Source organism: Mesocricetus auratus, unplaced genomic scaffold, assembly GCF_017639785.1.
Source record: "Mesocricetus auratus isolate SY011 unplaced genomic scaffold, BCM_Maur_2.0 Super-Scaffold_4256, whole genome shotgun sequence".
NCBI lineage: Eukaryota > Metazoa > Chordata > Mammalia > Rodentia > Cricetidae > Mesocricetus > Mesocricetus auratus.
In genome coordinates, this window is record NW_024429182.1 from 95,096,057 (window position 1) to 95,119,059 (window position 23,003).

The 23,003-nt window shown below is 34.9% G+C and overlaps 2 protein-coding genes and 1 pseudogene across 2 annotated transcripts; 2 read left to right on the forward strand and 1 right to left on the reverse strand.

Annotated features, from left to right (window-relative positions):
* The first annotated feature begins 851 nt into the window (after nt 1-851).
* LOC101830786 (olfactory receptor 52M1-like) lies at nt 852-1,847 on the forward strand. Its single transcript, XM_005074148.3, has one exon. It carries the CDS (start codon nt 852-854, stop codon nt 1,845-1,847), a length of 996 nt encoding a protein of 331 aa, XP_005074205.1.
* Nucleotides 1,848-8,868: 7,021 nt separating this feature from the next.
* Nucleotides 8,869-9,801, forward strand: LOC101830520 (annotated as a pseudogene).
* Nucleotides 9,802-13,325: 3,524 nt separating this feature from the next.
* LOC101834282 (olfactory receptor 52A1-like) lies at nt 13,326-14,273 on the reverse strand. The gene has a single exon (XM_005074091.2). It carries the CDS (start codon nt 14,271-14,273, stop codon nt 13,326-13,328), a length of 948 nt encoding a protein of 315 aa, XP_005074148.2.
* Nucleotides 14,274-23,003: the final 8,730 nt, after the last annotated feature.

A 23,003-nucleotide genomic window follows, 5' to 3' on the forward strand; every position in this document is an offset into this window, starting at 1 on the left:
GTTACCTGGAAAATTGTTGATAAAATAAAGAATATTGATTTGCATGCTTTATGTCTCATGTCTCAGTTTCCCATATTGGAGAGTTAGAAAACAAAGTAATGGGAAGATTATGATCATTAAACTTTGCCCGGAATAGTGGCACATGACTTTAATCCCAGTACCTGTGGTGGGGGATCAGAGGCAGGTGGACCTTACACAAAGTAATTAATCATCAGTGAAGCAAGCAAGAATTACTATTTTGTTCATTATTTCACAGAAAATGTAGATCCAGTATAGTGTTTAGTTAAAGACATAACATAATTAGACTGTTAAATTAAAGAAGAAAACTCATCCTTATGACTTATGTGTTCATTTTGTATGTTCTAAAGGGAGAGGTATAAATTTTACATCATTCATCAACCACATGATGCTTCCTAGAGACACTAAAAATAAAATGAACATTTTAAAACTGGTATAAGGAAAATGAAAGTTTGACTTTCAAGTATTTCTGAAATTAAAAAATGAAAAAACCTTTAAAAAACTGGAATAAATATTGTTGAAAATGTTCTTTATTTTAATTTGATGATTATGAAAAGATAATTTATATTTCAAAGAAGCTCCAAATGGGGGAAGGAGTAAAGATACAAAATGATTTTATTGTACACAAATGTTAATAAAACTTTCTTTGAATGAATTCATAATATTCTCAATTTATAATGAGACTTTAAATCAGGGTACACACTTCCATAGTAGTAAACCTAAGGTGTATAACACATACATGACATCCATGGGGATCACCTAACATATTTTCGATTTCTCCAGTTTTACTTCTCACTTGTTTTCAGAGTTGAATGTAACCACCTTAGCAAAGCATGCACACTCTACGAGGAGGACTTCATCCACAAACAGTGGGCAGTGCCACCACGGGGTCAGCTAATAAGTCCCAACTCTCTCCAAGCACCTTCTGGCTGATGGGCATCCCAGGACTGGAGCACCTCCACGTCTGGATTGGGATTCCCTTCTGCTCCATGTACATAGTAGCAGTGATGGGCAACGTGACAATCCTGGCTGTGGTGAGAGCAGAGCGCAGCCTCCATGAACCCATGTTCCTCTTCCTGTGCTTGCTGTCAGTCACTGACCTGGTCCTCTCCACGTCTACACTGCCACGCATGCTGTGTCTCTTCTGGATGGGAGCTCATGACTTTGCCTTTGATGCTTGCCTTACTCAAATGTTCTTCATCCACAGCTTCACTGCCATGGAATCGGGCTTTTTCTTGGCCATGGCCATTGATCGCTATGTGGCCATCTGTGACCCACTGCGTCATGCTACAATTCTCACCCACAATCGTATTACCCAAATGGGAGTAGCTGTGGTGCTGAGGGGCGTAGGCTTCTTTACCCCACACCCCATCCTGCTCAAGCAGCTTCCCTACTGCAGATCTCGGATCATTGCACACACCTACTGTGAGTTCATGGCTGTAGTGAAGCTAGCGTGTGTGGATACAGGAGCCACCAAGCGTTATAGTCTCACTGTTGCTTTTGGTATTGGCTCCTGTGATTGTTTCTTCATTGCCATCTCCTACGTTCTGATCCTCCGAGCAGTTTTTCGCCTTCCATCTCGAGAAGCAAGTCTTAAAGCTCTAGGTACCTGTGGCTCTCATGTCTGTGTCATTGTTGTTTTCTATTCCACAGCTGGGTTTACCTTCCTGACCCACCGTTTTGGCCAACATGTGGCCCCACACATCCATATCCTAATAGCCAATATGTACCTATTGGTTCCGCCATTTCTTAATCCCATTGTTTATGGTGTTAGGACCAAGAAAATCCGAGACTATGTTCTCAGTACTCTAAGAGTAAAAGGTAACTGATCATGCTGAATTTGTTTGAAAACACAGTAATAGAAACTAAAAGAAAGAACGCAAATAATTAGTCATTTTCTCATTATGGACTTTTTAGGGGAATTCAAACATTAGCTTTTAATGCTAAGGAATTACTACATAGAGAAATCCCAAATTTTGATGAAGTTAATAGTTATGATATTTTATGTACTTTGCTTACAGTAACATATTTTAGAACTTGGTGATAATAATAAATGCAGTCTTTTTCTTGTCAGTCCTTCCAACCTATGGTTTACCTGGGGATAACTGCTAACCTTAAAACAAGAAGTGATTCAAAAGGAAGGAAACATATGACCATTTTAAAATGTTCCCCAAGAAAAGTTTGCTGCTGAAAAATTAATGACTACTGTCAATAACTGATATAAATGTGTATATCTAACTTTTAGCCCCTGAATTCATGAAAATGTCCAATGTATTTATAAAAATTAACACACAAGACCTCCTATAGTAAATATAGAATATAATATTCAATGATTCAATCAACAAATACTAAGATTATTTTATTTTAAATATATATATATGTAGGTGGTTTGTACACATGAACAAACATGTCATCAGAAATCATAAATTACATGTTGTTTGAGCTGTCCAGTGATGATGCTTGAATGAGATGTCCAGTCTTCTGCATGTACACGACATATTCTAGCCACTGGGGCACTCTCTAGATTATTCTACAAATATTTAAATCACCTTGTAGTTATAGACTATTTTTTTATACTGGTTTTAACATGAGCTGACTAACATATGGCCTCCTTAAACCTTTTGTTTCTATTTACTCAGATTCTATTCATGACTGTCGCTACATTTTTATGAATAAGTCCATAGCTTACTTGACACATTGATTTCATTTTTTATTCTAAAAAAAAGGAAATTCCTTTTGTAAAAGTCCATTTTTAAAATAAATAAGTTTAAAATTTTGAACCATTATATAAACATAATGTTGAAAATGAAATTATTAAAATATTGCTTTTTCTGGAACACTTTCAGAAATTGAACAATTATTTCTGGTAAAATTCATTTCGTTACTTTATTTCTTGCCTTACACAAGATAAATTCGCACAAGAGGAACTCAATAAATATTTGTGAATCTGATATTGTCTCTATAGCATCATATTTTATAAAAATACTATTTATATTTTCTTTCTTTCTTAGATAAGGTATGTGTATGTAGGAGGGGCCTATGTGTATACAAACACGTACACAGGTGTGTGGGGGCACAGACATGTATGGGTGTGTGTCTAAACATGATTGTTTATATGGGAGTGAACAGCTAAGGAGTGTCAGAAAGGTCATGGAAATAGGCTATTAATGTCACAAGGAGAGAAAATGGGATGTATGAATTTATATGAGTCTTTAGATAGTATACGCTGTGAAGCTTTGGAAGAATGAAGGAACACTCTTTGTTGCTACTGAAAAGAGTAAGAGAACATTGACTAAGACTGGTATAGTAGTAGGCAAGAGTGAGAACACATGCTTGGAGAGTAGCTGAACTAAGAGGGCAAGGTGAGTAGTGTGTAAATGAGAAATGCACTCAACTTTGCATTTTAGAAGACATTATTGAGTCTTGAAACAAAGAAGAACCTGGCCATTTTTGCAATATGAATGAATATAAAGGACAGTGTAGTAAATGAAGTCCAATCCTGAAAGAAAAATACATTCACTGTATTTGTAGAATCTAAGTAAGCAATAATTAAGATGGTAAGACAATCCTATACAAAGAACTACAGGCAACAAAAGAATGCTGAGAGTGGAAGAAACAGTCGTACCAAGGGAAGAGAACAGGAACTGGTTATCCAGTAACAAAATAATCAGCCCTAAAAACATGCATAAAAGTAACAGCATGTGTTGACAGAGTAGGTTATAGTTAGAGACTTATATGTATATACATAAAAATTTGTGCATATAACAATAATTAATTAGAAAAGAGACCAGGAAATTCTAAGACAACAAGAAAGTATTTATGGGCATGCTCAGAGGGAATAGAGCAGAGAAGAATGATGTAATTATATTATAATTTCAAAAATGAAAGAAATACATTTTTAAAAGAATATTAGAGAAAAGAGAAGAAATGTAGTTACTAAGAGTAGCATAGTGTGATGGAGAGCCACACAAGTTGAACAGTTCTAGCTATAAAGGAGAAGTCAAGGGACTTAATTTAAAGACAGACTATATGTAATAATTAGTTATTATAAATTGTGAGTTTAATATTTTAAGTTACCCTTCTCAGATATTTTAATTTGCTCAGCTTCTTTAAATACTTCACAATGAATACAATCTCGTTATACAATTTAACTTAAATAATTAACATATATATCTATAAAGGAAAGGTTTTTGTGGCTGTAATGATGTAAATGATGGTGACACAAAATGGAAGAAATGAATGATGTAGCCGTCATAGGAGAACTTTCACTGTCCAAAAAGACAATAACTTGATCTAGGTTTTCCATAAGGACCAAGAAAGAACTTTACTCACTAGAGCATAACAAATTTATTTTGCCCAGTACAAATGATGAAGATTCTGCTAAATTCTGAGGTTACATGACTGTAATAAATGCTTGGCAATGTTATTCTACGTCTAAGAGTTTACAGTTGACAATTGATTAAAAACATTGTGTGGGGAGAATGCTCATATTTATTCACAGATATTATTTTATTATTTGATGGCCTACGTTTTACTTGGCAAAAACGATATAAAAGTAAATAGATGCAACTTCACAGTAAACTTCCTGTTCCTCTGACTCTTACAATTTCCCTCTTCCTTTTTCTGCAATGCTCTCTGAACCTTGGATATAGTGGCTGTTTTGAAGATGAATCCACTGGGTCTGGGCGTTACAACTTTGCACTTTGATTGGTTGTGGTTTTCTGTTATGGTCTCTGCCTAGTTCAAAGAAAAGTGTCCTTGATGAGGGTAAGAAGTACAAATCTCTCTGAGTATAAGGACAAATATTTATAATGTAATTTGCTTTGAGATGTATCTTCTAGTAATACCATAAGCTATAACCATATAGTTTCATCAATATGACTGCCTAAACATGAGCTGAACAAGAATAAGAGCAATAGACATACTAATGCGTACTAGAGAAATCCTAGGAGGTGTTAACCCTACACAAACAACTAGAAGCAACTAAGGAATATTGAGAGTTGGAGAAATAGTGCTTTCCAGGAAGAACACAACCAATTAGCTATCCAATACCAAGTAGTCACTTTTGTAAACATACATACTAGCAACATTATACAGATCAAGATGGTTGTATATACGTATTTAGACATATATGTCCATAAATATGCATATAGTTGTGTAATGACAATAAACAAGATACCATAAATTTGAAAGAAAACAAAGAAGGGTATATGGGAAGCTTTGGAGGAAGAAAAATAAAGGGGAAAAGATGTAATTACATTATAACTTCAAAAAGAAGAAATAATTTAAAACAATAATAGTAATTTGAATGAATAAAGAATGAGTAGTCAGGGCCCTAATTATTCTCTTCAAGATATTTATACTCTACCAGTAATTTCTGAATATCATAGTTCTAAAAAATTTCTTTCTCCTTTAGTTATATCCACAATTCTTCCCAGTGTCTTTCTAAAACATTTCCTCATCAGCCTTGTCTTCTGTGATATTTTTCATCTATAACTCCTTTCTTGCTCAACTTTCTACCATTTCTTGCTTTTCTCTTGTTACGTTGCAAATGTTTTTTAAAAAGTTAATTTTACTTGGTCTATACTATTTCTAGATATATGTGGGCTTTAATACCAATTAAGGAATTAAGAGTCTAATATCCATTTTGCACTTATTTATGGAAGCCTGAAGTTTAATAGAAGTAAAAATAGCTTGAAAACATATACATTTACATGCAAATATAGTACAACATAGTTTTGGATTTGACTCCCCGCCCACATCATATATCTTCAGCCTTTTTAGACACCCATTCTGATTCACCTGCTCTTGCTTATCCCTCTGGAGTTTGCAATCCACAGCAAATTCTTTATTGCTGATGTCACTGTCTGTCCTTAGTGACTTGACTCAAGATTTTTTTTCTACAACATTCAAGCTAAGAGCAGCACATTGGATATAAGATAAGGCCACTTGGGACCTAGGGAGGAAAATCAAACCAACTTAAATGGACATGAAGCTCAATCACAACATCCTATTCTTGAATGAAACAGCTCCTCCACAGCCCTTTAGTTCACTGGGATTATTCCAGGCTCACTGTGACCAGATCTTTAACTGTCTGCGGGTAGGATTCCATGAAAAGAGACAAAGGAATAAGAGAAAAGAGTGAGATAGTCCTTGGACTCAGAGTTATATAGGAGGAATAGAATCTGTTATTTAAACTAAATACCCAAACCCATTGTAGAATTCTGCAGTTATTTTAGAATGACCAAAGACACTTGTTTAAGAAAGCAAAAAAGAAAAACAAAATGCAAAACAAACCTTCCAAGTGTTTACTCTTGAATCAATTGTATCTTTACTTCTATTAATATTCACATGACCATTGTCAATGTTTTATGATAGCACAGACAAAACCTTTGTCACCTTGGTTTAAATCCCAATACTATCCTAAAGACATTGCCATGTAGGCGATATCATCCATAATATTCCTGATACATGATTATACAGTTTCTCCTGGAAACTTTAACATGGTGTATAGGATTTCTGAGTTCTAGGGGATTAATTATATTTTGATGTTTTAGTCATCATTACTTGTGCATATATATATAGCTACAGTGATACCAAATATTTTCTCTTCAAACATATAATTAACAGAAACATTAGAGTACAAAAGTATGTGAAGATTTTCAATTATTTCAGCTTACGGTATCTATTCAAAACTTTTCTTTATCTTCATCACAGTCTTTTGTAACTAAAAATTTATAGTACAAACTTTTACATTACTTCAAATTGATATTGCATTAAAAGGCATGCATTGTTGCATTTTAGAATGAAAATCTTTTTCAGGAATTATGCCATGAATATGCATGTATTATCCACATAGGGATTAATTGGTGGATTTAAACCTAGCTACATATTTTGCCTTATATGGTGTATCTAATTTTTGACGTGAGGACATTTACTTTATCACCTGATTTGAAATAGAACAAGGAAGAGTATATGGGAGGGTTGAAAAGAAGAGAAGAGGAGAGGAGAGGTGAGAAGAGGAGAGGAAAGGAAAAGAAAGGAAGAAATGAAGTAATCATAGTAGAATATCAAAAAGAAAAGAAAAAGATAAGATCAAGTTACACAGAGTAAGTTTGAGTTCTGATATTCCAAAGGCTTTCATATTTTTGCTACGCCAAGTTACTTCTCAGGAGATGTGTCAGTTGTTGAACTCCAGAGTGCCTTTGACAAAATGTAATTAGAATATGAAATATTCGTTTCCAAATCAGTCAACATAGTATGTAAACATTGCTACATGGAATTTTAGCACCTTACCCAACAACACAATATGCTCTTACATATTTGTAATGATTTAACTATATAAAAAACTCACTATTCCTGTATTATTTAGCCTATTTGTGTTCTAATTGTCTTTATAATGATGTCAAGGATATCATATACCAGAAACTTAACAGTAACTCATTGAGAGTCACGTAGTGACTATCCCAGGTGTGTCTTTAATACCAGCACTCATTAGACGGAGGCAGGAGGAACATGAACATGATAAGAACCTGACTGCCTACTGAGTTTGAAGTCAAAATGGACTTCATAGCAATACCTTGTTTCAAACTAAAATTCCAAGGGAAAACAACAGTAACAGCAATAAAATCAAATCATTAGACTAATTGGGAACATGCTAAATATATTATGGGGTGGTTTTGATATTGATATAACTATAAAACCCTAGTAATCCAAGAAAACTGTCAACTACAAGAAGGAATTATGAACTAAGATTCATACCATCACATTTGTATGTAAAGCAACTTTGGAATGCATGCTTTGGTTCATGATCTTAAGCTTTTATCCTCTACTGTATTATTTATTATTATAAAGTTGAAATGTTTAATAAAATTATGAAGTCTAAGCCTTAGAAGTGGAGAGTAATTATGCTTGTATAATTTTAAAAACTTATTATCATTTCCTCATATTAATATTTATTATGATTACATGATTTCCATTTTAGCATAATAACATACATTCATGACCTCCATTTAATGCCAGAAAAATTGTACTTCTATAAAAATAGTAACATAGTTTAAAAATATACTAACTAAAATAAAGTGGTATTTTGGTAGAGATATTTATTATATTAAGCCCCCAATATTTCTCCCAATACAAACACAGCCAAACCTTTGCACAGAAAATCACTATTTCCTCTTTACTTTTACTCACACTCCAAATGTCCTTTACTGAACAATCTGGAAAACTACTAAGTTATTGTCAGCTGAGGCTCTTGGAGATCTCAGTTTTGTCATCCTGTTGGACATTCTATTAAAGTGATCATCTTGCTTTCTACTAAATTTCCCATAGAGTTCTGGAGCTTTTATCAGAATGAAATATTTACATTTAAACATTTTCAGGGAAAATCCTAAAGTACCAAATTCCAATCCCTCAAACAAGACTAATACATAATTATATTTAGCTTCCTTGCCTGAAGCAAGCACTCAAATGTCTGTCTTGTTCATATGCACACACTATGCTTGAAATATGGAAGACATGCCTATATCCTATCACCTAGGTGGTTATATTATAAAATGGTAAATGTTGAGTATGGCAGAATCAGAGCAATGGGACGGTCAAAACAATTGAATTAGTATATGTTTAATGAGAACTTATTTTTGAGAAAGCTCTTCTTCTTAGATATAAAGTTATCCAGAATTTTCCTCATTCTCAGTCCAAGTAGTTCATGTTGACTTGGTCATCAATTTATGAGTCATTGCCATAATAAACTACTATACTGACCACCATCTCTAAGTGTGAATATAGAAATTTCATATTATATTATCTCTGTTCTCCCTAGGAATCAGACTTTGAAGACATCCTATGACCATGCCCTCCATTCCTCAGCCCTTGTTATTTAGTCTGGCTGGAATCCCAGGCTTGGAATCCTCTCATGACTGGTTCTCTGTGCCCTTTTTCTTGATATTTGTAACAACCATCATGGGAAATGTCACCATCTTAAATATCATTTGGATAGAGAGGAGTCTTCATGAGCCGATGTTTTTTCTCTTGGCTATACTATCAGTTGTGGACCTATGTCTAGTTATAGTCACTGTACCACGAATGCTAGGAGTCTTCTGGATGAATGCCAAAGAGATCAGCTTTGATGCCTGACTCACACAGATGTTTTTCATCCCTTCCTTTTATGCAATGGAATCAGGAATCCTCTTGGCCATGGCTTTTGATAGATTTGTGGCTATCTGTTACCCTCTGAGGTACACAATAATCCTTGATAGTAACATGCTTGTGAAGATGGCATTAGCCATCCTGGCAAGGGCAGTGACAGTGCTGACCCCTGCACCCATCCTGATAAAAAGACTGGAACAATTCCAAACTCAGGTCATTGCTTACTCCTACTGTGCCTACATGGCTGTAGTGATGACTGCTTGTGGAGACATCACTAATCACATTGTTTATGGCCTCCTGGTTATTGTAGCATCTGTGGGTGTTGATCTAGTCTTTGCCATTCTGTCATATGTACTAGTCCTCCATGCTGTCTTTCATATTCCATCTTGGCAATCCCAAAGGAAAGCTCTCAACACATGTGGTTCTCATCTTTGTGTCATTGGTCTGTTTTACTCACCAGTTGTCTTTTCTGTCTTATCCCAGATTTTAGGGTACCATATGGCTCCCTAATTACAGATTATAACAGACAATTTGTATTTCCTGCTGCCTCCCATGGTCAACCACTTAATATATGCAGCATGAACCAAGCAGATGGGGGAGTGGGTGTTTCGGGTTCTCAACTGTCACAGAGACTGAACTCGTACTTTTGATGAAAAGAAGGCATGGCAGAATGGAGCTGAGTGCTATGTACAGACAGAAGTTAAAATAATTTCTGCAAGTTCAGGATTTTCTTGAGAGGGGGAAAAAACTACTGATTCAAGAGAACTCTGTCAGTGTGAGAATATAACTAGGGTATGTTCTTTCCATACTGATGCATGAAAATTCCAAGTGCTTGCTTATATGTAATAAAATGGGAGTACTTTATTGCAAATTTTATTTTTTATTTAATCAAATAGGGTCACATGAACTGAAAATATTATCCAAAATATGTAAGAGTACAATTCAAATGTGTGTCATTCACACAATACTAGTTTAATTTTGTCCTTTAATGATCATTATTTTTTCTCACCACCAACACACAATCATATATTATAGAAGATAATTGTAATGAAAATAGATGTATAAACATATCATTGAAGTTATAAATAAGTTTATTTATAAATAATTACCTTTATAGGGTAATAAAATGATCATATGAGGTATATAATAAAATTATTTGAGATATAGGCATTTCCATATAAGATAATGGGCTTTAACTTTAACTTCAATTACTCAGAAAGCAAAAAAAAAATAGAGCAGCAATACTCAGACACATTGTTCTTGGGTGTATACCTAAAACATTATATATACTCTATATCAGAGACACCCACACATCTGTGTTCTCTATGTTCACAAGAGCTAGGAAAAGGAACTAGTTTAGATGTTTATTGATAGAATAATGGATAATGAAAATATGTTAGCTATGGATAATGAGATTTTACTCAGTGATAAAGAGGAATTAAAGTATAATCCATAGCTTCTGGAAGCATTGAATGAAGGTGCCCTCTAGATGTGGATAGTGCTCCTTCCAGAACTCAAGGATATCAAACAATAACTGTAGCCTCAACTGCAGGATACCTCCCTATGAGTTGTTGGCTAGGAAGACATCTGAGGCCCTCAAATCTGTATATGCTATTGGTCTTGCTTTCTTATCAGAATGTGATGGTAAGATACTCTTGATGAAGAAATCACACACTTTGGTCACAAGACATAGGAAAAAAAACTGTTTTTTTCCTATAAAGCTGCCATAGCTGCAAAAGGGATATTTTTTGGGGGGTGTCATTTATTCAATGGTGTAACCACTAATACATTGTTACTTCTTCAATGAATAACATCCAAAACATGCTCAGATGAGAAACTGTAATAAGTTCAGTGAGTGACACAAAAAGAAGACATCAAAGCTGGAGGACTGGATGTGAAGAAAGAATTCAGAGGGAAATCAATGGGGATGGGAGAAAGAAAATGGTTAAGATGACTACTATTTATTATATAAATGTGTGAAACTGTTAAAAATAAAAAAGGAATTAAATGGAAAGAAACCATGGCTTTAAAGAGCTACTTTTTGCTTTACATTTTCCTCACCATATATCTGGTTTCACATATTTGTATAAATTTAATACATCCAAAACTATACATCTTAATTACTAAAATATTAATTATTAAAGATTATGCATTTCAATACAACATTGCCTCTTTAGGAAGCTAGGAATGTCCCTTATGTTTCAGTAAAACAAGAAAAACAATGAATAAAGTAAACACTGGAATAAAATGCAAATTTCCACTTGCAATTTTGTAATGCATATTTTATGTAAATGCGTACTCATATGTAATGCCTATTTTGCATGTACATAAAACCATGTAACAGATGGTATGGATGCAGATGATTCTCTGCAGCAGGATATTTTCTGTATTTTGATACTGTTAACTACAGAGATGAGGCTGCTTAAGATGAGGCTACTTTTCTCTTGGTGCTTTTTTTTTTGTTCTTTGTATATTTTGGAGACTAATCCCCTATGTGATGAATGCCTGGCTAAACCTCTGTTCCATTATGTGGAGTGCCTCACCAGTTACTTGTTTCTTATGCTATGTAGCAATTTTTATTTCATTACTATACCATTTGTCAATTCTAGCACCTGAGTGGTACAGTCAGGGAAACTATAAGACTGAGGTCAGTTTGGGTCCCCATGATGAGAAGGGGTCTTAGATAGGAAAACAATAAAAAAGAAAAGTAGACATAAAAATTAGGTGTTAAAATGAGGAAAAATAAGAGGAGAATATAAAAGACAAAAAGTTTCAAAATAGGAATTTATGTCTAAATATTTATATCTGGTTAAAAGTTTATATAGAAAATGTAAGTGCTACAAAATAAGACACAAAAGAGAGAAATAAAATTAAAAAATAAAAAAAGCAGATGTGTGATCATTTAAAGTCAGTTGTATGGGCAGCTGTAGAAGATTTTGACCTAGTCCATCTCTTCCTTTTGTGTCCACTTTGGGTCTTGCTTAGTGTGAACAAATTTGTTTAATATTTGATTTCCCCTCTCTCTTTTTCTCTCTTTCTTTTTCTTCATTTCTTTCTTTCCTGCTTTCTTTCTTTTTTTATGATACTTGCCCAACAACCGCAAGGTATTGTTTGTGGGCAGAGACAACTGTAATTAGCTCTTTGTGAACAGGTTTGGTAGGCTTTTCCACTGGCTTGTCCTACCTCTCATTTAGATGTCTTCATGGGTGAATGATCCAGTCAACATGACTGTGGTGGTTTAATTAAGTACAGTTCCAATAAGCTCATGTGTTCAAACACCTGATCTCTAGTTAGTGGCTTGTGGGAGTGTATTAGGAGTTGTGGCCTTGCTAGAGGAAGTGTGTCATTGAGTGTCAAAAGACACAATTTTAAGTGTTCTCTGTCTTCTACTTGGGTGTTAAGTTGTAACCTCTCAGCTATTCCTACCACTGTGATTTTAGTGATTTTATTCTGACATTGTGTACTTTAAACCTCTGAAACTGAAAGCCAAATTAAATGCTTTATTTTAAAAAATGTGACGATACTGCTTTTTATGATATGAATTCTCAAGGAAGTCAGTGTCACACACATCTACAAAGGTTCAGACTAAGTACATTAATTTTAAAACTAAGCTAATAATGTTGTTAATAAAACTTCTGAAGTCAAGTTTGACATTCAAATCTCACATTTATCATGATGTCCTTCATGAAATCTTGCATGATTCTTTTTTCAGTTTAGATTAGTAGCTTCTCCATGTGAAGTCAAATATATTGTTTGAAACGTCTCTTACTTTAACTAGCATTACATAAAAGTAGGTCACTATTTTTATCATGACTATAGAATCATAGACTATGTCTGTGTTATTGTATACTGTCAGGGGGAAAACTACCTTTGTATTACAGAAAACATAATAGATATCTTGGTCGGGATAAAGAAAATTAGGTATAAGAATACAAGAAAGAAAGATAACAAAATGGAGAAGAAAAACATATATAAGGGATCATGGGAATATATGAGATACGTTTATGGTTTTCATGTTCAGACTGATTATATCTTGGAAATATAGACTCTTTATGGAAGATCACTACATTGGAAAAATCATAAAAATAGGCATGTAATAGTATAAATATCTTTAACAGGCAACACTCTAGTGTTTCTCTAACACAATACTTTAAGGATCTTTACTGAGTATTAGACTTCAGAACAAAAATTTGCACAACCCATTTGCGGATCTCCTTGGTCTTCACACCATAGACAATGGGGTTAAGTGCAGGGGGCAGAAGCAGATAGATGGTAGACAATAATATATGGACATACGGTGATACATGACCAAAGCGGTGACTGAAAAAGGAAAAAAAGGCAAGAATATAAAATTCCAGGAAGACAACAATATGAGCTGTACACGTGTTGATGGCTTTACTTCGTGCCTCTTTCTGAGGAAGACAAAAAACAGCTCGGAAAATCAAAATGTAGGAGATGAAAACAAATATCATGTCAAAACCTAGAATTGCAAAAGCCACAAAGAGCCCATATGATTTATTAATATGGACATCTTCTGCTGCCAGCTTGACTACAGCCATGTGCTCACAGTAAGAATGAACAATTACAACAGAGTGGAACCACTGCAGTCGTTTAAGGAGAACAGGCAGAATCCCAACCAGTACAGTTGCCCGAATTGCAACCATAAGAATCACTCGAAGTAGAAATAAAGGTGTAAGGATGGATGTGTGTCTCAGAGGATCACAGATGGCAACATATCTGTCAAAGGCCATGGCCAGCAAGATGCCAGATTCCATTCCTTGCAAGGAATGGATGAAAAAGAGCTGGATAAGGCAAGCATCAAAAGTCATTGAGCATAAACTAAACCAGAAAATGGCCAACATCTTAGGAGCAATGGCTAAGCAGAGACCGAGGTCAGTAGCTGCCAGCACTGCCAGAAAAATATACACTGGTTGGTGCAGAGTACGTTCTCTTGGGATAATGATTAGCAGGAGGAGATTTCCCAGCAAAGCAACAAGGCATACAACAAAGAAGGGAAATCCAATCCAAAATTGAACATGCTCCAGTCCAGGGATGCCAATCAGAATCACTGTTCTTGGGTTCAGATATGATAAGTTGCTGTATCCCATGAGGCTGATAAATGCTCTACTCACCATTGATCTTGAAACCTAATCAGAGAAAACTGATGAATGTGGTAGAGGAGAGGTACACTCACATTTCCTCTCATAATCGTAATTATGGAAGTATGGCCATGTGGCTTTAAATCATTGGGTATTGACTTATTTTTATAAGATTGCTGTTTTCCTGTATTTTTTTTGTAAATCCAGTGCTGATTTTAGATAATGAATATGACCTTATGCTCACCTTCTAGACACAGTATAAGTGAAAACTTAATGATTTAATTGCATTGATTCTATGAGCTTCTGGAGTCACCCTAGCTGGTCTCAAAGAAGCAAATGTGACTCATTCCATATCTGTCTCCAAACAAGGTATATATTCCAGACAATATTATAGGTCACTGTGACAAAGTCTTATTATAGATCATCCGTCTTGTAACCAGATGATGATGCAAGTACTCACAGATCTCAGAGCCCAGCAGGAATATAAAACACAGAGAGGTCAATGAAATAAAACAGAACCATAAACTAAGAAAGGAAAATCCCACAACCAGAATACTGTATAGCCTCTGCTTACACATGTTCAAACATACTTATTATCTAATGTGTTTCATATGCAGAAAAGCAGCAGGGATCTCAATTTTGTAGAGGAGTTCAATGTTACTTATTTTATTTCACTCATTTAATTGCTACCAATTGACAGTTAAAATAATTTCTAACACTATTGAGCTTTTCCAACTCAAATATTGTTTAAATTTCTTTTCTTTTCAAAATGTGCTTATTCTCTATCTTTGGCAAAAAATTAAAACTCACCAAATTTATGCTCTTGTCTTTCAAATTTCTTCACCAATCTCTTCAGGAATATAAAATTATATATAATTTTCATTCCACTTTCTCTGTCATTAACCACACATAAATAAAGTCATTAAATAAGGAGAATAATTCTGAATGGAATTTTTAAAATGCTTTTATTGGAAAGAAATGAGAAACAATTGTGTTAAAACTGTATCAAAATAATATATTGCTTATATTAATTAGCTCATTAACACATACACAAGTATAAACTGAACTTCTTCATTGTCATAGAATATAAAATGCTCCAGTAGTTAATGAAAAGGGATAAATATTTCTACATGACTTCTTTAGCAACATAAACTATGAAAATATGACCAGGAAAATAAAGAGATTTTGATTAAAATATTGGGAAATTTTTATCATAATATCATTCAGACACCTATTTAAGATAGGATCTTCAGTAGAAAGAGAAAATTACTTAATGGTGATTACAACCAAAACCATAAATGTTTTATGAATAGGGCACAAGTTGTTGAGGCAAAATGTAAAGAAACTGCAGAAAGAAATTCCATATGAGGTCATTATTTAAAAGCTGATTGATGATCTAAGGACACAAGGAAAAATTAGCTATGTTCTCTTCATAATAGATAATTCAGGAATCACATTTTGTGCAGACATCATAACTGATTTCTTCTATATAGGATACTATAAATTTAGGTATATGAACATATAAGTATATAATATCATCTTCAATAGGTGTTTGTAATTTGTTTTTATGTATCAGAAAAAGTATGTGTTTTGAGAAACATATGTTTCACTAACAATGTAGACTTCAGGCCTGTGATGTGATCTGTGACTGCTCAGGAAACAGGATTAGATAATGAGCTAAGAAAAATAGGATGCTCCTATCTTTGGCTCCCTCTTCACATACTTCCAGATGTTTTGCTCAAACTGTATATCTGTTTATACAGACACACACACACACACACACACACACACACACAAAGAACAAACTGTTCTATTTTCAATTTTTAATCAACTAATCTTAGGCAAAATTTGCTTGAAAAGATAACCTTGATGATCTTATTCTCACCTTGTTCTTCATACTAGTTAATAGCATATCTATTGTGTCTTTCTCACATGCAATTAAAACGATAATACAAAATTACTTTCTACCTCTTCCATCTCAAAAGATTTTTCTATATCTATATATAAGTGTCATCCATATCACATACTGTTAAGAAGACAAAAATCTTGAGTTCAAGGAAGAAAACTGGCTTATGCTAGAGAGATATCCATAATTGAAACACTTGCAATTAAGTCATCTGATGCTCATACCTATTGGCTTGATTCCTTTTAAAATTTACCATGACTAGAATAGAAATGCTCAGCTATATGGAGGTCTTAATCGATGGAAAAGAAACTCACCCAGACAGAAAAACAGCCAAATGGAACAGATCTTCTCTGTTGCAGTTTAAATTTGGAGATGAATTAATAGCTTATCACCTTGCGTCATCTGCTTCCAACCACTTCTTTTCTTGACCTTTCTTAGAACAGACCTATTCCCAGGTTCATGTTTTGATCTGGTCTCTAGAGGAGGGCTGCTACATTTCTCATATCTATCTCTAGTTTGTATAGGAAAGATTCTCATTACTTAAAGTTGCACAGCCCAAACGCAAGTATCTACCTCATGGGAAGTTCTTTCTAATCAAGAGTTTTATAAGAGGAAGCTCTGTGTCACTGTTATAACCTAATAGATCTGAGACATTTTGGAATCTGGAAGACAACAAACAGGAGACATACAAGACATGTAGGATAAGAAGAGAAAAGGTTCATTTATTAAGATAGGCAAACATAATAACATTTAATATAGATTATTGCTTGTACTTTCTCCAAATAAGCAAATAATGTCCTTGAGTTGATTCAAAAGGAAAATCATATTAAAGCCTTTGTATTTTGTCACGTAGTTCTGTTAAGACATATTTAGAACTACAACATACCATAGTATATAGCATTCATAGAATTCAAAGTATCAAAATTTAAAATATGGAGAATGAGAGCAACTTAAAAACAGTTAATAAATTAATATCAGATTTGTATACTTTGTCCCCCCTAAAAAAATTAGTAGTAGTTTATTTACAGCAGTACATCAGTGGACAGTCAAGTGTGACTGAGGAGTGAAAAACCAGGACTGCACCCTGCACTCTGCTTGCCTAAAATAAATAAGTAGATAGATAGGTACATAGGTAGATACGTAGATATGTAGATACATAGACAGAGTCAATGTTGCTTTTGTCCTAACCTTCAGGCCTATAGCCACTTTTATAGCAAAAATGAAGAAATTACTACTTTTCCTGGAAATTGCAATGTCACCAGAGCTGTTAGTCATGTACCCCTGGCAACTACTACTTTATCACTAAATTTCTTTGCAAGTATTATATTACTTTGTAGTTTCAAGAATAAAGGGGAGTATGCTTAGTCTCCACACTAAGGCATTGCAGATGTCCCCTGTGGCTGAACTTCATTTGAGAATGTAACCTCCTCTTCTCTTGCCTGTTTCCAAGCCCTTTCCACCTCCTCATTGCAGTCGGGGAACAATGCTACTCATAAATAAATAGATTTATTTCTTCTTTTCTTCTTTCCTTTTTTTATCCTTGCTTATTTATCTTATTATGCCAAGTTTGTAAACACAAATTGTGGTGGAAATGCTGGAAATCAAATGCCTTTTAATTGTTCCCAGCTTTAGGGAAGGTGCCTGATATTTTCCACCAAGTGTAGTTAGCCAAATATTTAGTCACAGAATCTTCCTGGAATTGTTTGTTTTCTTTCAGATTCATTATGCAATTTTTCAATGTACTATTGTTGCATTTTCTGAAACTGTTTTGAGATTGATAGTCTTTTTGATAAGGCATTTGATAGAATTGTGCAAGGAAAATGATAAGTTAGACTATATGAAAGGGTTTTTTTGTTAAATCTTCTCTCAGGCAATATACACCTATTGCAGTCTTCTCTCATTTCACACCCCCAATCCTACCCCCACCTACCCACTCTCTCAAATACACTGTTCTTGTTTCCTTTCAGAAAAGCAGGCCTTCCAGTGCTATTAATCAAATACGGCATAGAAAGTTGTAATAATACCAGGCACAAAGCCTCATGGATAAGGTAGTTCAATAGGAGGAAAAGAGTCCAAAGGGCAGGCAAAAGAGTCAGAGACACCACCCACTTCTACTGTTAGAAGTCCTGCAAAACGTTCATGCTAAGAAATCACAGCATGTATGCAGAGGGCCTAGAACAGATTCATGCATGCTCTGTGATCGCTGCTTCAGTTTATAACCCCCTTTGAGCACTGCTTAGTTGATTCTGTGGGCTGTGTTCTCCTAGTTTCCTTGACCCCTCTGGCTCATACAATCTTTCCTCTCCATCTCCTACTCCTGGTGTCCTTGACCCCTCTGGCTCATACAATCCTTCCTCACCATCTTCTACTAGTTACTTTAGCTCCCAAGCTCCTACCTTAAGATTGGGCTAGGCACTGATCGTGAGTGTAGCAGAATATCATTAGGAATATTTTTTTCTCAGTCTTGTTTGGTTCTACCCTAGGTGTCTGGGCTAGCCAGCTTCAGGCATATGGGGCTTGGGCTTTCTCTAGTAGCCTGGGTCTCAAGTTGGAGCACTCATTGGTTGGCAAGCCCACAAGCTCTGAGTCACCACTGCAAATTTTATAATGTCATTTTCCCCCTAACATCAGAGTGCCCCATTACATAAATATTACACATTTTCTTTATCTATTCTTCAGTGGAAGAATCTAGGTTGTTTCTAGTTTCTGGCTATTATGAATGACGCTGGAATGAACATTGTTGAGCAAGTATTCCTGTTGTAGGATGGAGCATCTTTTGGGTATATGCCTAAGAGTGGTATACCTGGGTCTTGAGGTAGACTGACTACCAATTTTCTTAGGAAAGTCTATATTGATTTCCACAGTGGTTGTATAGATTTGCACTTGTATCAACAATGGAGGACAGTTCCTCCTGCTCCACATCTTTGCTAACATTAGCTGTCACTTGTATTTTTTATCTTGGCTATTCTGACATGTGTAAGATGGAGTCTCTCTCTCTTTTGCGGATTTTTTTTGAGACAGGGTTTCTCTGTGTAGCTTTGGAGCCTCTTCTGGCACTCTCTATAGACCAGGCTGGCCTCATACTCACAGAGATTCACCTATTTCTGTGTCCCAAGTGCTGGGATTAAAGGGATGTGCTACCACTGCTTGGCAAGATGGAATCTTAAAGTAGTTTTGGTTTGCACTTCCCTGATGGTTAAGTTTTCAGTGTTTCTCAAACATTTGGGATTCCTCTATTGAGAATTCTCTGTTTAGATCTGTATCCCATTTTAATTGTAATATTTGGTTTGTTGCTGCCCAGTTTCTTGAGTTCTTTACATATTTTTAAAATTAGCCCTCTGTTGGATGTGGGGTTAGTGAAGATATTTTCCCATTATGTAGACGACTGTTTTGTTCTATTAATGATATTCTTTGCCCTACAGAAAAATCTGTTTCGTGAAGTCCCATTTATTAATTTGGGATCTTAGTGCCTGTGCTAACAATGTTCTGTTCAGATTGCCTTTTCCTGTGCCAACATGTTCAAGACAATTCCCTTGTTTCTCTTTATCGGGTTCAGTGTGTCTGACTTCATTTTGAGGTCTTTGCTTAACTTGGACTTGAGTTTGTGCAGGTTGATAAGTATGGATTTGCATTCTTCTACATGCCAACATTCAGTTAGACCAGCAGCATCTGTTGAAGATGATTTCTTTTTCCCAGTGTGTATTTTTTGTTTCTTGATCACCTTTGTCCATAGGTGTGTGCATTTGCCTCCGTCTTCAAGTTGATATCATTGAGCAATGTGTCTGTTTTCAGGCCAATATGTTTTTTCATTACTGTAACTCTGTGGTACAGCTTTAAATCAGGGATGTTAATACTTCTGGAAATTTTTATTGTTCAGGATTGTTTTAACTATCTTGGGTTGTTGCTCAATTTTTCTTGTTCCACCTGGTCCCACAGCTGCCTTGCCCCAAATAAGTACATTGAGATGCTATATTAATTATAAAACTGTTGGCCAATTGTTAGGGCTTCTCATTGGCTAGTTCTGTCTTAATTATTAACCCATAACTACAAATCTATGTATTTCTACATGACCTTATCTTTCTAGAGAATGCATGGTGTGTCCTATTCTCATGGTCTCCATATGGCGACTCTTATGGTCTCATCTCTGCCTACCTTTCCCAGAATTCTCTTTGTCTCCTAGCCCCACCTATCTTCCTGCCTCTATTGGCTACTTGTCAAACAATGCTTTATTAATCAACTAATAAGAAAAACATATATACAAAAAGATATCCCCATCACTGTTTTTTTGTCTTTTTTCATATAAAATAGAGTATTGCTATTTCAAAAGTCTGTAAAGAATTATGTTGCAATTTTGATGAGGATTGCATTGAATCTGAAGATTGATTTTGGTAGGATGGCCATTTTTACTATGTTAATTCTGCTGATTGATGACCACAAGAGGTATTTCCATCTTCTGATATCTTCAATTTCTTTCTTCAAGACTTGAAGTTTTTGTCCTAGAAGTCTTTGACTTGCTTTTTAGGGTTTCCCCAAGATGCTTTATACTGTTTGTACCTTTTATGAAGGGTGTTGTTGTAACATGAATAATAAGAAACCAGACATAGATGTTGAAGTTCAAGCTAAAGATCAGAGACGCATAGCAGCCGAGCCACCAGAGAGCTCTTACTTTACCAATGCTGGAAGTGAAACCTGTCCTACATGGTGCTGTTTCTTTGCCAATCCATTTGTCATTTGTATAAAGAAAGATGCTGTTTGTTTATTTTTATTTTGTAACTAGTTCCATTGCTAGAAGTGTTTATCATATGTAGGAGTTCTCTGGTAGAACTTTTGGAGCTGCTTGTATATATTGTCATATCTGCAAATAACACTACTTTGGTCTTTTTCCCATTTATATCCCCTTGATCTCCTTTAGCTGTCTAATTGCTGTATCTAGAACTTAAGTACTGTATTAAATAGTGTGGAGAGAATGCAAATTTTTAACATAAAAGATTTAGATGTTTTTAATAAGACAGTGATTTATAATTGTTATTCATTAAATTCATTCTTTGAAAACTACACACACACACACACACACACACACATATATAATCATTTTGGTTATTCTCATCTGCCATCTTCTCTTATCATCCCCCAATAGCCCTCTTCCCTACAAATATCCTTCCTATACTCATGCCTTTTTGTTTAGTTTATGAGGTATGAGTATTAATTTGACCATGGGTTTGTAATTAACCACTGGAACCTTGTGGGCTCACCAGAGAGTACATAGGTGATAGCAATGACTCACCATCTCCCAGAATATGCAAATAGACAACAGTTCAGCAGGAAGGAATAGTGCCCAATGTGCCTCCCCATTGATGAATGACATGTCAGCCCTGTATAGGTAGCCACAGCTGCTATGAGTTCATAAATGCAATTGCTATGTCATTCCCAAAGATTATATTGCTCTTCTCCCTAACTTATTGCTTTTAAGTACTTGAATACCTATTCTTCAATATTCCCTGCATCTTAATGAGGTGATGTACATGTTTTGTTCATGAATGAGCCCTCAAGCATCGATTATTCTGGGTTTTGAACATCCATGTGTTTCTGCATTCACTGTCTTTCACTACAAAGAGGAGCCTTCTTTTATTGAGAGTGAAAGTAGCAAGTGCCTATATATATATATATATATATATATATATATTTAAACATTTAGAAGTCAGTTTGAAACTATGCTGATTTAGTTCCCTTTCCATGCCTGTGATGCTAAACATGGGTTTACAGTACTAGGCATATATTCCTACCTGTAGGATAGGAGTCAAATTCACTTAGGAACAAGTTTTAAAACATATCCTCCAGAAAGTGTTACAAGTATATTTATAACAGTGATTTTTATCAGCATATGCTTATTCAAAATATGTTTTACCTTTATGTACCACATGTAGAATTCAGTTTATAATTTCATTTCTTTATGTCAGTGATCTATTTTTTGCTGGAAAGATGTCTCTGTTTCTATATATGAAACTTTTATCTATTATCTATCTAATTGTTCATTAGTTATCTATTTCTTTTTATTTTACTTTGTATATTTTTATTTTACTTTGTGTATTTTACTTTATGTCTGACTATGTTTCTTCATATATGAATTTGAAACAAGTGACTACTTCCTGCCCAGAGAATTCAGAAAAATGTGTCAGATTCCCTGGAACTGAAGTGATAGGTGGTTGTGAACCACAATGTATAAGATAGGAACCAAGCCCAGGTATTTTGCAAGAGTAAGAAGTGCCCATAATCACTGAGCCAACTCCCTAAACCCTGAAGTTATAAACAGATAATTTATTCATATACATGCACATAAACACACACATGAACAATCCAATAAATAATAAATATGTAAATACAAAGCCACATAGCATAAAGGTTATACTGAGACAAAATGTGAATTTAGCACTCTCTGATGGCAGTGATTAAATTACAAGTAAATAAGAACTCATTAAGCAATTCCACTCTTAGGCATATACCCAAAAGATGCACATTCATGCAACAAGGACATCTGTTCCACTGTGTTCATAGCAGCATTATTTGTAATAGCCAGAACCTGGAAGCAACCTAGATGCCCCTCAACTGAAGAGTGGATAAAGAAAATGTGGTGCATTTACACAATGAAGTACTACTCAGCAGAAAAAAACAAAACAAAACAATGGAATCCTGAAATTTGCAGGCAAATGGTTAACATTAGAAGGTAGCCCAGTCACAAAAAGACAAACATGGTATGTACTCACTCATATATGGATTTTAGGCATGAAACAGAGGACTGCCAGCCTACAATCCCACTGCCAGAGAGTCTGGGATAC

What these genes read in the sequence shown, in the direction of transcription:
- LOC101830786 (XM_005074148.3), top strand. Translation starts at nt 852, where the DNA reads ATGCACACTCTACGAGGAGGACTTCATCCACAAACAGTGGGCAGTGCC.
- LOC101834282 (XM_005074091.2), bottom strand. Translation starts at nt 14,273, where the DNA reads ATGGGATACAGCAACTTATCATATCTGAACCCAAGAACAGTGATTCTG.